Source organism: Naegleria lovaniensis (assembly GCF_003324165.1).
Source record: "Naegleria lovaniensis strain ATCC 30569 chromosome Unknown tig005, whole genome shotgun sequence".
Taxonomy (NCBI): domain Eukaryota; phylum Heterolobosea; class Eutetramitea; order Acrasida; family Naegleriidae; genus Naegleria; species Naegleria lovaniensis.
Window position 1 is genome coordinate 555,642 of NW_025407827.1, and position 18,963 is coordinate 574,604.

The 18,963-nt window shown below is 37.1% G+C and overlaps 13 protein-coding genes across 13 annotated transcripts; 7 read left to right on the forward strand and 6 right to left on the reverse strand.

Annotated features, from left to right (window-relative positions):
• Window positions 1–220: 220 nt before the first annotated feature.
• On the reverse strand, window positions 221–1,878 carry C9374_012622 (uncharacterized protein; the record flags this gene model as incomplete). The annotated part of the gene is made up of 2 exons (XM_044688409.1): window positions 221–1,206; window positions 1,269–1,878. 2 exons carry the CDS (start codon window positions 1,876–1,878, stop codon window positions 221–223), a joined length of 1,596 nt encoding a protein of 531 aa, XP_044554264.1.
• A 328-nt stretch (window positions 1,879–2,206) lies between these two features.
• Window positions 2,207–3,997, forward strand: C9374_012623 (uncharacterized protein; the record flags this gene model as incomplete). The annotated part of the gene is made up of 1 exon (XM_044688410.1): window positions 2,207–3,997. The coding sequence occupies one exon, from the start codon at window positions 2,207–2,209 to the stop codon at window positions 3,995–3,997; it is 1,791 nt and encodes a 596-aa protein (XP_044554265.1).
• A 229-nt stretch (window positions 3,998–4,226) lies between these two features.
• On the forward strand, window positions 4,227–6,080 carry C9374_012624 (uncharacterized protein; the record flags this gene model as incomplete). The annotated part of the gene is made up of 2 exons (XM_044688411.1): window positions 4,227–5,473; window positions 5,534–6,080. 2 exons carry the CDS (start codon window positions 4,227–4,229, stop codon window positions 6,078–6,080), a joined length of 1,794 nt encoding a protein of 597 aa, XP_044554266.1.
• A 281-nt stretch (window positions 6,081–6,361) lies between these two features.
• On the reverse strand, window positions 6,362–6,916 carry C9374_012625 (uncharacterized protein; the record flags this gene model as incomplete). Its single annotated transcript, XM_044688412.1, has 1 exon — window positions 6,362–6,916. One exon carries the CDS (start codon window positions 6,914–6,916, stop codon window positions 6,362–6,364), a length of 555 nt encoding a protein of 184 aa, XP_044554267.1.
• A 366-nt stretch (window positions 6,917–7,282) lies between these two features.
• Window positions 7,283–7,603, reverse strand: C9374_012626 (uncharacterized protein; the record flags this gene model as incomplete). Its single annotated transcript, XM_044688413.1, has 1 exon — window positions 7,283–7,603. One exon carries the CDS (start codon window positions 7,601–7,603, stop codon window positions 7,283–7,285), a length of 321 nt encoding a protein of 106 aa, XP_044554268.1.
• Window positions 7,604–8,196: 593 nt separating this feature from the next.
• On the reverse strand, window positions 8,197–8,511 carry C9374_012627 (uncharacterized protein; the record flags this gene model as incomplete). Its single annotated transcript, XM_044688414.1, has 1 exon — window positions 8,197–8,511. One exon carries the CDS (start codon window positions 8,509–8,511, stop codon window positions 8,197–8,199), a length of 315 nt encoding a protein of 104 aa, XP_044554269.1.
• A 424-nt stretch (window positions 8,512–8,935) lies between these two features.
• On the forward strand, window positions 8,936–10,984 carry C9374_012628 (uncharacterized protein; the record flags this gene model as incomplete). Its single annotated transcript, XM_044688416.1, has 1 exon — window positions 8,936–10,984. One exon carries the CDS (start codon window positions 8,936–8,938, stop codon window positions 10,982–10,984), a length of 2,049 nt encoding a protein of 682 aa, XP_044554270.1.
• Window positions 10,985–11,081: 97 nt separating this feature from the next.
• Window positions 11,082–13,081, forward strand: C9374_012629 (uncharacterized protein; the record flags this gene model as incomplete). Its single annotated transcript, XM_044688417.1, has 4 exons — window positions 11,082–11,594; window positions 11,692–12,026; window positions 12,102–12,211; window positions 12,279–13,081. 4 exons carry the CDS (start codon window positions 11,082–11,084, stop codon window positions 13,079–13,081), a joined length of 1,761 nt encoding a protein of 586 aa, XP_044554271.1.
• Window positions 13,082–13,123: 42 nt separating this feature from the next.
• C9374_012630 (uncharacterized protein) lies at window positions 13,124–13,549 on the reverse strand (the record flags this gene model as incomplete). The annotated part of the gene is made up of 1 exon (XM_044688418.1): window positions 13,124–13,549. The coding sequence occupies one exon, from the start codon at window positions 13,547–13,549 to the stop codon at window positions 13,124–13,126; it is 426 nt and encodes a 141-aa protein (XP_044554272.1).
• Window positions 13,550–13,883: 334 nt separating this feature from the next.
• On the forward strand, window positions 13,884–15,116 carry C9374_012631 (uncharacterized protein; the record flags this gene model as incomplete). Its single annotated transcript, XM_044688419.1, has 1 exon — window positions 13,884–15,116. One exon carries the CDS (start codon window positions 13,884–13,886, stop codon window positions 15,114–15,116), a length of 1,233 nt encoding a protein of 410 aa, XP_044554273.1.
• Window positions 15,117–15,626: 510 nt separating this feature from the next.
• On the forward strand, window positions 15,627–16,622 carry C9374_012632 (uncharacterized protein; the record flags this gene model as incomplete). The annotated part of the gene is made up of 1 exon (XM_044688420.1): window positions 15,627–16,622. One exon carries the CDS (start codon window positions 15,627–15,629, stop codon window positions 16,620–16,622), a length of 996 nt encoding a protein of 331 aa, XP_044554274.1.
• A 79-nt stretch (window positions 16,623–16,701) lies between these two features.
• Window positions 16,702–18,030, reverse strand: C9374_012633 (uncharacterized protein; the record flags this gene model as incomplete). The annotated part of the gene is made up of 7 exons (XM_044688421.1): window positions 16,702–16,773; window positions 16,830–16,837; window positions 16,890–17,051; window positions 17,108–17,124; window positions 17,173–17,672; window positions 17,765–17,831; window positions 17,963–18,030. The coding sequence occupies 7 exons, from the start codon at window positions 18,028–18,030 to the stop codon at window positions 16,702–16,704; spliced, it is 894 nt and encodes a 297-aa protein (XP_044554275.1).
• A 253-nt stretch (window positions 18,031–18,283) lies between these two features.
• C9374_012634 (uncharacterized protein) lies at window positions 18,284–18,952 on the forward strand (the record flags this gene model as incomplete). The annotated part of the gene is made up of 1 exon (XM_044688422.1): window positions 18,284–18,952. The coding sequence occupies one exon, from the start codon at window positions 18,284–18,286 to the stop codon at window positions 18,950–18,952; it is 669 nt and encodes a 222-aa protein (XP_044554276.1).
• Window positions 18,953–18,963: the final 11 nt, after the last annotated feature.

Consider the following 18,963-nt stretch of genomic DNA (forward strand, 5'->3'; position numbering starts at 1 on the left):
AGAAAATGAATTTGCTTAAAAAAGGCAATGCTGAGATGGAAGGAGAAACACGTGGTTCATTCAATAAGCAAATGCAGGAGACTTGTGATCTGACACACGTGTTGTGAATGGAATCTTGTTGGAAAGGAAGTGTCCTTCACATTCATTTTGATTGTTTATTCTTGTTGTATTGTTAAATACTATTTAGTGTAACTGAAGGCAACAATCTCGTTGCACTTGTTTACAAATCTGTTCGATGTTTAAGAATGAGTTTCAAATTTCCTGGTCGAACCGTCACTCCCTTTACATCGGTGACTTGATCATTGGGATTTGATTCATCATTTCCCAATTCCAAAGTGTAAAATTGTAACAGTCGAGACAAGATGATACACGCTTCAATAAGTGCAAATTTAAATCCAATGCATTTTCTATTTCCAGCACTGAAGGGCAGCCAAGCAAAGTCATGTTGAATTTTCGCTTGTTCCTCATAATTCATTGGAAAACGTTCTGGAATGAATTCTTCAGGTCGATCCCAATTCCTCTCACTTCTATTTGCAGAAAAGATACTCACTAACACTCCTGTATCTTTTGGAATGACAATGTCACCCACTTGAGTCGTTTTTTTCGTGACACGGACCACTTGAGTCACAGGAGGATGAATTCTCATAGATTCCATAATGACAGCATTGACATAATTCAAGTGAGGATAATGGTCATAGTTAGGGGATCGAGCATTGAGACCCTTTCCAAGCAATGCATCGATTTCTTCTCTGACATGTTGTTGAATGTGAGGACGTTTTGCTAATTCATAACAAGTCCATTGTAAGGCAGTAGAAGTAGTTTCATGTCCTGCCAATGAGAAGATAAATGCATCTGATTTCAATTCTTCATCATTCAAAAGACCCTTCTCATTGATATTTGCCTCCACGAGAATACTCAATAAATCTTTTCGTTCGTCTGAGGAAGAATCCGAAGTAACGTTAGAATCTCCTTTATGAATCATTTCTTTTCTTCGTTCATGAATGATTTCATCCAGTTTCTTGCTCACGACTTGATGTGCCTGAGTAACACCCATCCACTTGGACAAGTAAGGAAGAGTCCATGAAAGGAGAGCATTGGGTAAGATGAATCTTCTTAAAATTATACCTTTGGTGAACATGATTTCGAGAGCATTTCTGAAATTACGACCTTCCTTACTGACTTGATCAAAGATTGAAAAATCCAATCCTATCTCATTGTAAACAAATTCAATATTGACATGCACTGAAAATGAACATTTTGATACTTACCAAATCCAGCCTTACCAAGTACATCCAATGTAATATCTGAAAAATCAGAATTGGAATCAATCATTATACTTCTTGTCTTGGATGCTTCAATTTCCTTATCCCATTTCGTGCTTCGAATTAAATCCACACTATTAGAAGCCACAGTGGACATGTATTCTAAATTTTTAGATGCAAATGCACCTGATGCGACACGATGATGATTCTTCCAAGCTTCACTGTTGGCATCCAAAATGGAGAGAATGTTGGGACCAAACACGTTGAAAGCATCATAGGTTGCAATGGGTTTGATAAAGTTATTTCCTTTAACAATTAATAATTCTTTCAACAAATTCTTGTCAGAAATAATGACAGCATTTCGACTCATCAAGGAAACTCGAACCGTTTGGGTTTTTGGATCTCCCTTCTCTCTGATCAATTTTTGAATGGTTTCATGTGATCCGAAATAGACATAATCGGAGATGATTGGAATTTTGAACGGAGCAAAAATCAATTGCCAAACTCCAGGAATATGTTTCGCGTGTCGATAATTGTTGTACACTGAGAATGCACAAAATAATACAATAGCCACAAGAACCAGTGTGACTGCAAATACAACGTCGAGGAGAGTCATTTGGATTGTTAGAATTGTTATTTTTAATTGGAACGAACAAAATTCTCCAAATCTTGCAAGATTTTGACTGGTCCAAAATAGTCCGTCTCAAATCCGTATCGAAATCAAAGGTGCGTTTCATTTGTGAATGCAGGCACAAACATTCAAAGGGAGACTGTAGATGAAAGGAGTGCGTTGAATCGCTGTTTTACCTCGTTGGTCTGTGGCCGCGTGGATCGGAATGAAGGACGCATCCAAGTCCATTTCAGGATTTTGATTGAAACAATTTCACAATAACTATCAGTGAATCCAAAGACGCAAAACAGTACCTTGTATTCGTAAACAAAAAATGTGCATGAGAGACATTCTTATTGTTTCAATCTTTCTCTTGGTCATGTTCTGCCAAGTTGAAACGTTGAATGGTCAAGAAGACAGAAAACGAATTGTTCAGTTCATTCCTCTTCCTGATTCTTCTCATATTCGAGATTTTCAAATGATTGCAAAAGCCACGGCTGCTTTGCTGAATGCTTCACCATCCACCTCGAACACAGAGGTTCAATTTATTTCTCCAAATATTATTAAAGCCGAACCTTGCAAGATCTTGAAACATATTCAATGTCCAGTACCTGATGGATTTAATATTGCTCAGATCATGGAAACATATGGAGGATTTGCAAATTCTTCCGTTCCTAGACTTGAACGATTGGCTTTGGAATTGAAAATGTTTACTGCTGCCTATGACGTTGGCATGTTAACGATGAATAATTTGTACAATGAAACATCAACGTGTGACGTTTCCATGCATCGCTTGTTGAAATCCCGGAACGATACAGATGTTCTTCTCGTGATTGATAACATATTTGCCCCAGTGGTCGAATGGGCCGAAAAAAACAAAATGAACTATGTGCTTATTGGCATTGCACCAGTCATGTTTGTTTATAGGGGAATGCCATCGTATCTCCCTCACCTTCCTATTGGATCTACAAGCTTGGAAAAAGGAAGAAGAATTATTGAAAAGAATGGAATTTTTGCGTATTTGGCCAATCAAATTAATGAACAAGTTATTGGATTTGGAAAAGTTGTCAAGACCTCTCTATCAGTAATGTCTGAGTACAACAAGGCAAGAGAACGATATGGCATGCCAACGAGAAGCACACCATTTATTGAGCCATTGGACAAGTTGACCATTCATTTAACACTTCCTGGAATATTTGAATACTCATTTGCCGTTCCAAATATTCACAAGTTTGTTGGGTTTAATTATATTGAAAAATCCATGAGCGCAAAACCTCAGTTTAGTTCCATGTCTCTCGAAGAGACTTCTGGCTCACCATCTCAAAGCGAAGAAATTTTGTGGCTCGATGAACAATTGAGAAAAAATCGAAAAGTAGTTTTCATTGCGTTTGGTACTAAGGCAAAGGTTGCGCCCTCTCATCTCAAAGCCGTTATTACATCCATTCTTTCTTATCCACAACAGTCGCTCAGCGTCCTTTTGGCTTCTTCCAACATTCATGTGTCAGATGTCATGGATTCACATAGAGTTGCAGAATGGACTCAAAAAATTTTAATTAAGGATTGGGTAGCACAAGTGAATGTTCTCAAGCATCCTGCAACCACCATGTTCGTCACTCATGGAGGAAGTCACTCCATCTTTGAATCTATAACTGCAGAGGTACCTCTTCTAATAATGCCAATCTTTGGAGATCAACCTCTCAACGCCATTCGTTCGGAAGACCATGGAATTGCAAGAATGATCAACCCAGAGGACAAGGAGGAGCTCTCAGAAAGTATTGCTTTCATACTTGAGAATTCGCATCAAATTAAACAGAGAATGAGAAAGACGAAACAGTTAAATAGAGATGTGGCAGCACTTCCAATGGATGCTGAACTTTTGAAACAGTTTCTTCAGTATGAAGATGTCCACACATTGTCCACTGCTTCTGTTGCTGCAGCAGGACTTATACGTCAAGTTTTACTTTACGGAGCTGATCATCTTGTATCGATGGACACGAAGCTTTCTTACATTGAAAAGGTCCATCCTCTTTATGTATTGATACTTGCATTGGTTTCTCCAATCCTTATATTTTTCATTATTCGTGGTCGTTGTTCCAGCAGAGGAAAACAAGGAAAAATTACTTGATTAAGGGATGACAACGAGGAAACATCTTGTTAGTGAATAAAAAATTTAGAAATTAAATAAATGACTAGTATTGAGCATTGGCACTGAGGTTTGAACAATTCAATGAAAATTCTTTGGAAATTATATTGTCATGGAGGAGTAAAAGTCCATCTTCACTCCGATCATCTCCGGATGGCTGAAATTCATCTGTTCGCTGGTTTGGTTCTGAGAAATTGCACAACCAAAAAAAATGTCCAAGTCAATAACGATGACATTCCTTTTGCTAGGTCTGCTGATGATGACAATCACCCTTTCATCAGCATCCAATGCAGCCATGACGAATTCTCTAGCCGATGATTTATTAAATTCTTCTAATTATGTAAAGATGGAAACCGAAAGATTGGGTTCCGTTCCTCGAGTATCATCCACAAGAACAGCTGAACCAGTTCTGTTTGTCCCCGAGCCATGGAAAAAGCTTTCAGTTGAGAATGGAAAGAGAAGTACAAACGAAAATCAAATGTTACATCTCACCTTTGCATTGAAGAATCAAAACATTGATAAATTGACTCAATTACTTTTAGCTGTTTCGGATCCTTCTTCCCCACAACACGAAAATTACTTGACCATGAATCAAGTAGCAGCCATGACGAGTCCATTATCCGAACATAAGGAACTTGTTTTGAATTATATCAAGAGCATTCCTGGATCTATTATTGTTAGAATTTCAAAACATGAAAATTTGGTGAGCGCATTGCTTCCATTGAGTTCCGTAAACAAGTATTTGAAGGCTGATATGCAAGCATACAGACATGAAAAAACAGGAGATGTTGTTTTCAGATCTGAAATTGGATATTCCTTGCCAGAAAAACTTGCACAAGCTGTGACCATGATTTCTGGTTTGGTTCGTTTTCCAACTCTTGAAAGAAAGATGGTTTTCAGTTCAGATTCTCAACACTCTCGTACACCCAATAATTTTCCAATTACACCAAAAGTGATTTGGAACAGATATAACATTACATTCCCTGCAACTGTGGATCCAAAGAGCTCTCAAGCTGTTGCCAGCTTTTTACAACAATACTACAGCACTAGCGATTTGATTCTTTTCCAAAATACTTATGGACTTGAAAAGCAACTTCCAAAACTTGTTGGACCAAACATTGAGTCAAATCCTGGTGTTGAAGCCAGTTTAGATATTCAGTACTTGATGGGTGTCGGATACAAAATCAACACGACATTCGTAAGCACGCCAGGAATTAACCCAATTACAGAGCAAGAACCTTTCTATGAATGGATTGTTAAGCAACAAGAAATGGGTGACCAATCTCCATGGGTACACAGTGTTTCGTATGGAGATATTGAATATCAAGCAACCAGACCAATGGCTGAACAACTTGATGCTGAATTCATTAAATTCGGTGTCACTGGACGAACGATCCTCATTGCGAGCGGTGATAATGGTTCTCGGTGCAATGATGCAGGTACTCAATTCCAACCAGAGTAAGTTTTACAAATTTTCATCATTTCTGAATAACACAATGACAATCTTAAACAATTCAGATGGCCTACCTCTAGTCCTTGGGTCACTAGTGTGGGTGCTACTACTCCATCAACAGAATCATGGTGGGAAGAAAGCACTTCTTGGAGCGGTGGTGGCTTTTCAAATTACTATTCCCAACCTAAATATCAAGCAAATGCTGTCAAATCTTACATGGTTCAAAACGGCGTTCCTTCTACTCGCTTTTTCAACATTTCTGGAAGAGCCTATCCTGATGTTGCTAGTTTGGGCGTGAACTATCAAGTATTTGTTGGTGGACTTGTGAATAATGTTGGTGGTACGTCAGCATCCACTCCTTGTTTTGCAGGTGTCGTTGCCTTGATGAATGACGCTAGATTTAAGGCTGGAAAGAAACCATTAGGTTTCCTTAATGTTTGGATCTATCAACATGCTGGAATTACTCCATTTGCTTTCTTTGACATTACACATGGTATTAATACTGTGGCTCCATGCCCTCAAGGATTTCCTGCTTCCAAAGGTTGGGATCCAATCTCAGGATTTGGTGTTCCTAATTTTGCAATTTTGAAACATTTAGCTGTATTGAAATAATCTTATTATAATAATCTTATTATGAATCATTCCATTATGAATGACACAGTGACCAGCCGAGTAAATTCAACCTTATTTATTATATGATGTTTAACAACATTTTCAGTTGACTTGCGTTAAACCCAAAATATTAAATGCAAAGTCAACGCTGAACCTGTGATTACATGAAGAAAATAGACCAAGTTGTGGATGAATTCAGCATTGTTGAGAAATACTTGGTTTAAATTGCAACTCAAAATAAGATATAATAATAAGATTATTGTATCTATGTTTGCTTGTTCTTATCTTTCCTGCTGATTTTTCGACGTGGTGAGACTGGAACAACCCTCATCGTCATGATTGAGAATGAAACTTAATGACAATGGATAGATCTTCTCAAATAACTCTGTCTTTTCCAATTCAAAATAATCCTTTGGCCACTGTGACAACCCAATTTGTTGTTTCAATTCACTAAATCTCCGTTTCACAGTTGAAACACTACATCCTAACACTTTACATGCTTGAGGTTGAGTCAAATGAAGAACAGAAATCATCTCTTTAAGTGATATACATTGTGAGGATCGTTTTCTTAAAGGTTTTGTCCAATCTTTCTTTGGTGATTTGGTAACTTCAAATACTTTGAACACATGTATTGCTGGCCTGTATTCAGTGTTGGATTGGTCCAAAGAATTCTGCTTTGATGTTGTACATGTTTTGGAAGAACTTCTTGTGTGAATCGTTGGTAAACTGCAACTATGAGGAGTGTCGTTCGTGGAGGCCGAATTCCTCTGACTCATGCAACTAGAAGGAACCGAAAGATACAATGGTCTTGTAGGTTGATTGTACTTTTCTTTCATTTTCACTCACATATGTTCAACAGTGAGGAGGATGGAAATTTTGATGCATTACGTTTACTCACAGCCACAAAAGAATGGATGGTTAAAAAAGAGGTCACGTCCATTTAAATCAACTGTTCCATTTCATGATTTAATTTTTAAAAAGAATATTTAAAAACGAATAACAATCTCAAGAGCACTTTATACCTGAGGTGATTCGTGGTGGCAATTGTTTTTTTCGTTAAAGACGATTTTAGACAATAATTTAACGTGGATGAATGTACGATGCAGTAACCATGATTCTTTTTCAAGAGTCCTCCTTGAAATGAACCTCTTTGTGTTTGGATGAATAATTTTCAGTTTGTAAGGAGATCCAGTTGAATCTCTTTACCTGTTCAAATCTGTCATTGTAGAAGATAAGTTCAACTTCTTTTTCTTTCGCTGTTGTTCGTTCTTGTCATTACTCGATTCACTTGCATCCATAGTCTCCTCCTCCTCATCATGATTGAGAATGAAATACAAAGATAATGGATAAATCTTTTTAAACAGCTCTGAATTCTCCAGTTCAAAATAATCTTTGGGCCACTGTGACAACCCAATGTGTTGTTTCAATTCACTAAATCTCCGTTTCACAGTTGAAACACTACATCCTAACACTTTACATGCCTGTAGTTGAGTCAAATGAAGAACAGAAAGCATTTCATTCATGGATATGAATTGTGAAGGAGAGCTGTTTCCGTGGCAACGACCAGACCATGTTCCTTTGAAACTCCACAATCTCATAGAAATGTTTCAAAACATTTGGGATGGACCAATCCCAGCCAGCCAAAATTTGGGATGGTTCAGGTTATTTGGGACGAGTTAATTTCCCCGACACCTATCGGTTTCATTAGTTGAAGCCAATCCCTAATTGCCCTCCATACACCAAAAATACGGTAGACCTAGTAGCTACGGTTGAGGACGAAGAGAATGACGAAGAGGAAGAACAACAGCCAAGAACACCAAAAAACTTCTCCAAGGCTCTCGCAAGGAAGGAGAAATGAGAAAATGTGCTATCAAAGCTCCATATACTCCACCACAACCACAAAAGAAATCAAAAAGTCGTTTAATCCTACCAAATAACTTTTGGGATGTTCATAATAAAAATTTGGGATTAAGGAAGAAAACTTTTGAAACAACATCGTTTCACTGGAACGTTCAAAAAAAAATGGTATCTCCCAATTCCCGCCACCTCTTTCAATTTCATTAAGGAAGACCGATCTCAAATCTCCGTTCCGAGTTAATTGAGCACAGCATCTCCCTCAAGATCGTCTTCGTAAGGGTTGTCTCCAATCTTTCTTTTTCGATTCTTTGACCACATCAAATGCTTTAAAGACATGTATTTCAGGAAAAAACGGTTTCGAAGGTACATGTAATATGGAGAGATTGTTTTTATATTCCATGGTATGAGAAGAAGAAGAATGAGAGGATGACATGTATTGTACATCATCAAGAGCTGAAGAATTAACATCAGTTGTTGGATGATGAGAACGATCACCACTTGCAACTGTTGTTGGGTCATCATGGATGGAATGTGTGTGACGATGTTGTTCTGAACTCGAACGGTGTTCTCTCATTTTCCTTGTTGGTGAAATGTGTGTGGAATGGAAATTTAGAAAAGATGATGCAACCTTTTAAGAGACAATGAATTCATTGTGCTTTTTTACAAACAAGATCAGTTTTTTTCAATTATCCGAAGATATGAATGACAATCATGAACAAATTTCATGTATTTTCACCTTCATCTGAAGGTGAGGTTTTTAAAAAGCGTGTAATTGTCATTCAACCATAGGATTCACTTGAAATTAAGGCAACGGAACCAGTTCGCACTCGATCTAGATCAAGTGACCTTTCATAAATCAACATGATGTCATCCATCAAGGGAATTTTAAATGTTGACTGAAAGGTCACCGGGAATGAACTCAGTTCAACTTGCTTGTTGAATTGATTGGTATGTTTGAAACGTAAGCCAAAGAGAATGTATTTTGTAAATTAAAAAAAATGTTTAAAAAGTCAATTCTCAAGTGCACTCAGGCACACTTGCTGAAAGCTTCTGATAAGAAAAAGTTACTCAAACAATTGCAAGACCAATACCCGAATATACCTGCTCCTTCTAGTGAAGTTGGATCATCGGAATTGGATCATGATGATTCTCAAAATATTAATGAAAATGTTTCTTCATCATTGATAGAAAATAATATTAATCCATGGAAGGTGTTGCTTCCTTTGAAAACACAAAATGTTCAAAGTTGTAAATTAGTTGCATATTTGCAATCATCGGAGCAACAACCAGTGGAAGAAATTGTACTGGCAAAAAACGTTCCGAACAAGAAGAAAAAGCAACAACAAATGCAAAAACAGCAGTTAAGAGCCTCTCAAGATATTCAAACCTTCAATGTCATTACTGTTGAGAATATTCCCATGTTCTTTTCAATTGAAAAAGATGAATTTTATTTCCCAACAATTTTTGCACTCCAACTGGCACCGAATTTGGTGGATACAATTTACATTTCTCAACCAGTTTCTCATTATTTATTACAAGGTGCTGACCTTATGAAACCTGGAGTGAGTAGAAATCAGAAAAATCAACATCTACACCTCGCTGGAGGAGAAAAGCTTAATAATGGTGGAAGCCATGGAGGAATTGGAACATTTAAAAAAGGCGACATTCGAAGTATACAAGTAAGAGGTAATCCTGTTCCATTCGCTGTTGGAGAAATGGCCATGGATCAATCCGAATTTTCATCTACGGACAAGGGAAAGACCTTAGAAGTAGTACACATTTTTGGTGATTATTTGTGGCAATATGGAACTAACCATGCCCCTTCGACGTACACTCCGCCATATGGTTTTACCTCTCAAATTATAGAAGTAACTGTTACTAGTGATAGTGGAAATATCAGTGGCTCGCAAGAGACAGAAGCTACCACCATAGACACACCAAACGAATCTACCAAGAAAGAAGAAGCTGGAGATGAAAATGTCTTACAAGAAGATACCAATGACAACGATGAACTTGAAGAAAATGAAGAGCCTGAATCTTCCTCAACCGCAACAGACATCAAACCTGAAGAGATGGATCAACTTTTAGAAAGTTATTTTATTTCAACTCTAAAAAGCGGCATTGAGGATGATCAACTACCAATGGAAGGAAGTGGCTTCTATACAAAAATGTTTGAGTTTAGTGACGATATTGTTTTGGACGTCAAAAAGTCAACGTACAAAAAGTGGACAAAATTCCTCAAACAAATGCAAAAAGATAACATTGTTAAGGTCAAGGACGTTAAAGGAACTCTCTTTGTCACAAATGTAAATAGAAGTCATCCGAAATATGTTGCAGCGAAAGAGTTAAAACGAAAAGCTGCTGCTTCCTCCTCTTCCGGGTCGTCTTCCAAAAGCGTACAGATTGTCACTCTTAAGAAGTCACCAACCCCTCTTCTTCCAATATTTGGTGGACAACAATCTAAGGATAAGTTGTTCACTGAAAAAGAAGTTAAGGACAGTCTTTTAAAATATTGCCAAGACGCCAAAATATTTAACAATGGTCGAGTCAAAATTGACGAATTAATCTATTCCAAAATCTTTAAATCAGGCAAGAAGATGAATGTCAAGATGGAAGAAATGGTTCCTGTTCAAAACATAATGGAACATCTTCTCAATGAAATGATTGACCACTATGCAATCACCTATGATGGCAACGAAGAGGAAACTGCAATTTTCAAAGGAACATGCCCTGGTATTACTGTTGAAGCTGATAAAATCATGGGCACAAAGGTTGTCACCAAAGTAGATGGTGTGAGTTTGGTCATTAACAACACAGATCTGAATTGTGTTGCATTTGAAGAGCTTATTAAGAAATTGAAAAACAAATGCAGTGCCTCAATCAAAACCAATACTTCGACACTTCCAACGGTTGGGCTACGAGAACCTGACATTACCATTCAAGGAAATCATATTGCCATGGTTCAACAAGTCCTCACTCAAGAATATGGTTTTCCATCGAGATATATTTTCACAACAGATAAGACTGCCAAGAAGAAGAAAAAGTAAATATATTGTGAATTGATTCGAATTGATCCTTATTTCGTTTCAGTTCCAACAATTCACCATTTGACGATCGGATGGAAAGAATTAATTTCCAATAAAAATGTTCCAACGTTCCAGTACTCGAACGAGTGATACTCCGAGCACAAGATCAGCTCCGAGTTGGTTCCTTCTTCTCTCATCACTCATTCTCTTCCGATTACTTTCTAGCCTTTTCACTACCACCTATTTCAGTGCCGATGAATATTATCAAGGAATTGAAATTGCTCATTCTCTTCATTTTCCTCAACATCCACATATCATACCGTGGGAATGGCAATCGGAACATGCACTGAGAGGTTATCTTCATCCCATGATACTCTCAGTGGGATATTACCTCATGGATTATATTCCTCAGAAAATTAATCATGAATCATTATTATTTAATAATTTATTTAATCATTTAAAGGGAATGGAAAAGGATGAAGAAATGCAACAACATCAAATGATATGGATGGGATTTTTAGCATGGTGGCTTCCTCGAATGGTACAAGCAGTGCTCACAGCCATCTCCGATTACTTTTTGTATTTAATTTGTGTAAAATATTTTGAAAATTGGAAAATTGGAATTTGGTGTGTAGGTTGGTGTATTTTCAAGTTGTACTGAGTTTAGATTTGAATACTCATTATCGAAAATAATGATCATTCGTATTTCCAATGGAATTAATGTTAAGTTAATAATTGCATGTACAAATTGGTTTCATATTTATTGTGGAGTGAGAACATTTTCCAATACCATGGAAATGAATGTCACACTTATTGCAATCTATTACTTTCCCTATTCATTAATATCAAAAAATCAAAAAGAACATGAAATCTCATCCTCAACCACAGAAAGAGAAACAACCCTCAATAGAATAGATAATCGATGGAATCTATGGATATTTTTTGCTGGCATGGGATGTGTCATTCGTCCTACAAATGCCATTGTTTACATTCCATTGTTTTTATATCAATTATATTGTGAGAAACATAGACTTCGATATTTTACAAGTTTGTTTGCATACATGTAGGTTTTTTAAGCACTAGGACATGTTTGAATGAATGATTTTAAATTCTGAATTCGTCACTGATAAAAATGTAGAATATTTTGGATTGCTGTATCCGTGAGAATTGACTCTCTCATGTATGGAAGGTTGACCATTGTCATTTTGAACTTTTTGGAGTTTAACATTGTAAAAAATTTGGCTCATTGTAGGTTTCGTTCATTCGCTTGACTCATAAGTATTTCCAATCTAACGTAATATTTACACTAATGAAGTATATGGCACTCAACCGTGGCATTGGTATTTCACACAAGGATTTCCAGTCATTTTATTGAGCTACTTCCCATTCTACATTTGGATTAATTATTTCAACAAGGAAATTCGAGCAAAATATTTCAAGTTGAATCTGGTCATTCTTTTTCCCATTGTATTGTATTCCTTTCAGACCCACAAAGAATTTAGATTTATTTATCCTATTCTTCCCCTATGTTTTATTTCGATAGCTGAATATTGTTACCAAAAGTTGCATGAACAGAAGAACCGTGTGAGTGTATTTAACATGATGTTGGTTTTCGCAATCTGTATTCAAACAGTGGCAGTAATATATCTTGGAAGAGTTCATCAGAATGGGCCTCATCAAGTCATGGATTATCTAAGGATGGAATACTACAAAGAGAAGGCTAAATACATGAACGTTAGCGGTGCCGATCACAACCCATTTTCCGTACACTTATTGATGCCATGTCATCATACCCCAGGTTACGCCTTTCTCCATCACCATCTATTTTCACCATCTAACGGCATCCAGCTTTATCACTTGGATTGCTCTCCTTTTGATGGCAACAACACTCAAGCAGATCAATTTTACAGAGATCCTGTCAACTTTACCATTAATCAATCAAAAACCATTCAAAGCGCAGACTATGTGGTCATGTATGACACCATGAGCAAAACTCTGAAACCGGTGCTGGAGAATGAATTCTCACTCACCAAACAAGCATTCCACATGCATAATTTCATGCTTCATGACAGTCGAATGGGTCAACACATGGACATTTGGAAGAAAAATCAGCGATAACCTGAACATCGATAAATTAAAGAATTGTTTTTATGAGTTTATTTAATAGGACTTGTTTCCTCTTCTCTTTTGGTAGTGAGGAGCACTTGAACCATGGGAGACTCTGGTAACTTGCTTCAAATCGCCGAATCCGATAGTCTTCAACATGTCAGAAACATCTTCAGAGACTTCAATACCCTTGTTGATGATTTCTTCGACATAGGAAACTTCTGGAACGTAGTCCATACGTCTTTCTCTTTCCTCTTCTTGCAACTTCAAGGAGATACCTCTGACGGTACCCTTCTTGATTCTAGCCATCAAGTGAGTGGTGAAACCAGCAATCTTGTTTCTCATTCTCTTGGTTGGAATGATGGCGATTTCTTGGCAAACCTTCTTGTTGGTATCGAAATCGGTAGTGAGAGAGTTATAGTACTTCTCAACGATGATCTTGGATGCCTTCTTGACAGTCTTGGTTCTGACTTTACCCATTTTGATTTCTACGATTGGTGAACAAGATTGAAGACAAAAAGAAGAAGAAAATTAGAAAAACAACACTTGCAAGCGAGAGCATACATACATTTTGACAATATTTTTTTTCGACAAATTTTTTAAAAAATTCTAGTCAACCAGTTCATACACTTTACAATGGCCTTCGACTTGGTACAAGCCAAAAGCAACTTAATTGTTAAACCAAGAATTGAAACAACCATCTTTGAACTTTTCTCATCATGGTTTTTCAAAGAACCTAACTCAAAACAACCACTCACAATTAGCCATTGACCTTTGATGTTTGATTGGGGATTTTCCGTTAGACAAATAAAAAATGATGAAATATGTTTGGCAGTTCTTGTTGTGCAATCGAAACGATGATAGCAGCGATGAAGAAGAATTGAAATCGTCCTCGTCCGAATCAGCATCAACACAGTCACATTCCAAAGAAACTGCACCGTTGAATGGAGAATCACACAAAGAAGAAGTGCTATTGTCATCATCAGTGCCACAACAACACACTCGAAGCAACAGCAGTGAAAGCACCACGATCATGGCCAACCGATTTAACATGATTGAGAGCTTGCAATCATCAGATAACAATGCAGACGAGTCGATTCTACAATCAGAGTTGACAAAACTTGGCGATACTATTCAACTCATTGGATCAGATATTGCCCGTTTGATTTCTCACATGAAGATGGATGGTATTCAAATCATCAACAACTCGGAAGCCATTCCAACAACAGCTACCGATAGAGATCTATTGATTGAAGGTGCTGTAAGGTTCTTTGAACAAGTTTTTCACACATTCGATTTGTCAGATCCATTCGATTCTAGGAGACACCTATTGACCTCACTCACTAACAGCTCTGAAACCACAGAACCTCTGTCAAATTCTGAGATTTTAAAGAAAGGAATTGTCCTCTTACTTGAAGATTTGTGCAGATTGTGTCTCACGGACAAATATTTAAGGAAATTTCAAAATGCTCTCAAATTCTTGAGTTGCTTGACACAAGAATCCATTTCCTCGTTTGTCATTCAGTTGAAATCCAAACTAAAAGTTGCATATAGAGGAAGAGCACGTATATTTGATGGACGAATGTGGGTGATTGAGGTGAATTTCAATCACAACAATAGTGACAACAATTCCTCCTCATCGCCGAGTCTAGAAATTATTCATCGAAGAGCTGAAAGACTTTGTCAAAGTGACTCTCGAACAAAAGATCTCCTCAACACAATACAAACTCCAAGAGCTGCTGGATCGAGTATTGAAGAAGTTTGTAAATTTGTGTGGTCCATAACCTTCTCCTTTTCCATGACAAATTCAAGCAACGAAGAGTTGTCTTTGCAGAATTCTACACAACCACTCGTTCTTGATTCACCTGTATCAGTCGATTTTGAGAAAGTGGAACAATGTAATGCTCCATCTGTGTTCCTATTTCTTCATGCCAATCATTCAGAAGAGGAATTACCTCAAGAACAACCACCAGAGGAAGAGTTGAATTCTCAACTCGTTTCCAATTTGAGAGAATTTTTCAAAAACTCGTTTCCAAGAATGATGTAATTTCAGAATATTCAAGCTTTTGGAAATGTCATGCTTTTTACTCGAGGTTAACCTTGCAAAGATATCAGGCAAGCAGTAATTGTTAGTTGTACTCATCCTCAATGGAAGCCAAGCTGCATCAGAGAAACAGAACCTAATTCAAAGCCTTTTGGTTGGCCCAACGAAGATGAATAAGGAACCCATAAATAGGTTTCATCCAAATCGGAATTATTTTTGTATCAATCGGAATTGTATCAATGCACCACTCACTCTTTCCGATCATGATAAATATTGTCCATTCAAAAAAAACAAGCAGAATTTTTACTTGTTCAACTATAATCGAGCGTCCAATCGTTGTCTTGACTCAACTCTCTCTTTTGGAATCATTCATTATTGAAAATTTACGATTGCATATTTCGCGCGTAAAATTAAAAACATCACAAAAACGATTGGCCAATCGTTGCATCATAACGAATTTTCAAATATTTTCTTCATACCGAGATTATTATTCGTTGAAACATTCAAGATCAAATGGGAAAAGACTATTATTCAATTCTGGGAGTAGCCCGAAGTGCCAACGAAAAGGACATTAAATCTGCCTATCGTAAGCTTGCGCTTAAATGGCATCCCGATCGAAATCCAGACAATAAGACGATGGCCGAAGAAAAGTTTAAAGAAATTGCGGAGGCCTATGAAGTTTTAAGCGACAGCAATAAGAGAGCAATTTATGATCAATATGGAGAAGAGGGATTGAAGGGAGGTATTCCAAGTAGTGGAGCCTCAGGAGGATTTACCACTGGTGGAGCATCATTCCACTTCTCAAATCCCGAAGATATATTCAGACAGTTCTTTGGTGCACGAAGTCCTTTTGATTCAATGTTCAATATGGGAGGCGGCTTTGAGGACGGAGACGATTTTGGAACGTCATTCTCGTTTGGTCCAGGATCATCGTTCTTCAAGTCAACACAACAACGAGGCCCTCGCAAAGCACCAGATGTTGTCCAAAAAGTTGTCTGCTCACTCGAAGACTTATACAAAGGAAAAACAAAGAGGATAAAGATTACAAAACAAGTGTTAAATCCAGATGGACAAACCGTACGAAAGGAATCCAAGATATTAACATTCCCAATTAAGAGAGGCTTTAAAAAAGGTACGAAAATTAGATTCGAAAAGGAAGGAGATCAAGCTCCTGGAATTGTTCCAGCAGATGTCGTATTTGAAATTGATGAATTGCCACACAGCACCTTCCAAAGAGATGGAAATAACTTAATTTACTCTCCAAGCATATCACTAAAAGAAGCACTCTCTGGCTCTGTGATAGAGGTTAAAACTCTTGATGATAGGGTGTTAAGGATACCTATTAATGATATTGTAGAACCTGGATATACAAAGATTGTCTCTGGTGAAGGAATGCCTCTTTCAAAAGATCCAGATCAAAAAGGTGACTTAATTATTAAGCCCAATATTATGTTCCCTAGATATCTTAGCAATCAACAAAAGGATGCTTTGAAGAAAATATTACCATAATAATTTAATATGTAAATATAAACAATGACAATTCTCAGTGAAAGTGCTAATCTATTTTCACAACATGAAAGGCAACATTTTAAAGGCATTCTTGATCTTCGTCGATATACTTTTCCAAATTGTTGCACACATCGAGGAATTTCATGACAAGCTATTGTGAAAAGTAGAGTGTGAAAATGGGTGACTCAAGATGAAACAAGTACATACCTTTCCAACTATCATTGATAATTGTTATCATAAATACAACTATTGGACAAAATAATTTACCTTCTTTTCCATCAACATAACGGTGATCAGTTGTAGCAGAAATCTTAATTTGTTTTCTTATAACAATTTCATTGGTATCCTCATCGACAGTAGGTCTTTTCACAGCCTTTCCAATACACACAAACAAAGGACATCTTGTGAATGGAGCCAATGGGACAAATCCTGTGAGGAAAATGTTCATTAATGTAACTAAATTCTCAAGATATGGTGTTACATACCTTCCTCAATACCGAAGCTAACAACGAGTTCACTTCAAGCGATAAATATTAGGATAAACACTTACCCGGCAACGCTTGTAACGATACATGTTCCAAATGGATGTGCTTGCAATCCAAATGCTGGAATATCAACTTGCAAAGCGCAAGCTAGCCATGAAGAAAGTGAAATCAATGGACCAGCAAGAACGCTAGGAATGAGTCTCATTGGTTGATTGGTCTTTTTGTGATGCTCATTCTTACCCGCTCTCAATTTCTCTGCTCCTTTAATAACTTCATCACTAATTCCTTTAAGTGTCTTTTTGTTGATAGATCTAATAGTGACATTGGCCAAATCATTCTTCTTTGTGACAGGATCTTCACATGCAACCAACAAGCTGATATCTACTGTCTTGTTTGGTAACAATTTTCCTAAAACCATGCGATGATTAATTTCAGGACAAGCCTCAATCGCAAGGCCCAAAGCTCTAGCAACAAAATGAGTAAGTGTAAGTTTTTGACCAGTTTTCTTTGAAATTTTCTCCAAAACTGCCTCAATGTGATCAACATTAACTGTGACAGCTCCGTACTGAATATATGAGTTACAGAATCAATAAATTTTTTTCAACGAATGAATAGTTTTTCAATGAGTGATCATAACACAACGACCTTGAAACATACAGTAGCAGGTTCCGATGGAGCTCCCCAACCTGACATGGTTATTTTTCTTCTTGCACTCATCCTAGGTCTAGAATGATCATTCCCGAAATATCATCAAAAAATAATTGCAATTTTTAAAATTCATAGAATTATGACATCATGAAGGACAAACAATCTCTTGCTCGTATGATCCACTTTCATACTATTTTCTGTACTTACGGAATTTGATCCCACACAAAACAAATTACAAAATACACGATAGCTATCAAGGCTAAGAATGAAATCATTTTTTTTGAAAATTCAAACCAGTTTCAAGGAGCCCGATAGGAGATAACGACAATGAATTGAAGAGTGAGACAAGGCCAATTTGTTGCACAGATCAACGTTTCTTGTTTCATCGTTGCATTTATGTAGTTTGGAAAACTTTTCTTGTTCATTGTTTTCTGATCAAGTAGTCTTGACAGCTTTCCAATTTTGCTTCACTGATGAACCTCACAAAGCATTTTGGATTTGACAGCTCAAGATCAACTCTTTGAAAAAATGTCGTTGAAGCTGAAATCTAAAACTCGCAAAGCGTTGAATCCTGTGACCACAGCTACACCAACAGGAACATCCTCTTCCGTAGAAGATTCCTCAGTCTTCATTGCAGTTCCTCCTCAACAGCAGAAAATAAGAGTTCGTTTCTTTCCCGGTGATGGACCCAATACTGCAGTTCTTGTACCAAAATTTCAAAACTATGCTCAAGCTCGCACGGTCAGTGCAGATGCTGGTCGTCTCTCGAAAGGTTATCATTCAAAAGTTAATATTGAAGCAACATTGAATCAGAGTGGACGCATACAATCCTTGGAATTAGTTCCAACAGCTTCTGCATTAATCATTAAAAAGTTGAATGAAAAGAGAACATATTTTGGAAAACATGTAGCCTTGTCTAAACAGAGTCTTTCAATGGAGGAAGTGTTGGAAATTGCACAATTGATGAGACCTCGATCAAAAGCCAAGAATCTTAAAGGAGTGGTACGAGAAGTATTGGGAAGTTGTGTTTCGTGTGGTTGTTTAATTGAAGGAAAATCTCCAAAAAGTGTGTTGGATGACCTATTCTATGGTGTTGGAAAGTATGTTTTTGATGAAGAAGGAAATCGTTTGAAAACATTCACAGAGGAACAAGAAGTACACGATGAAGAAAATGATGTGAATTTGAAATCGATGTGATGTTTATTGTG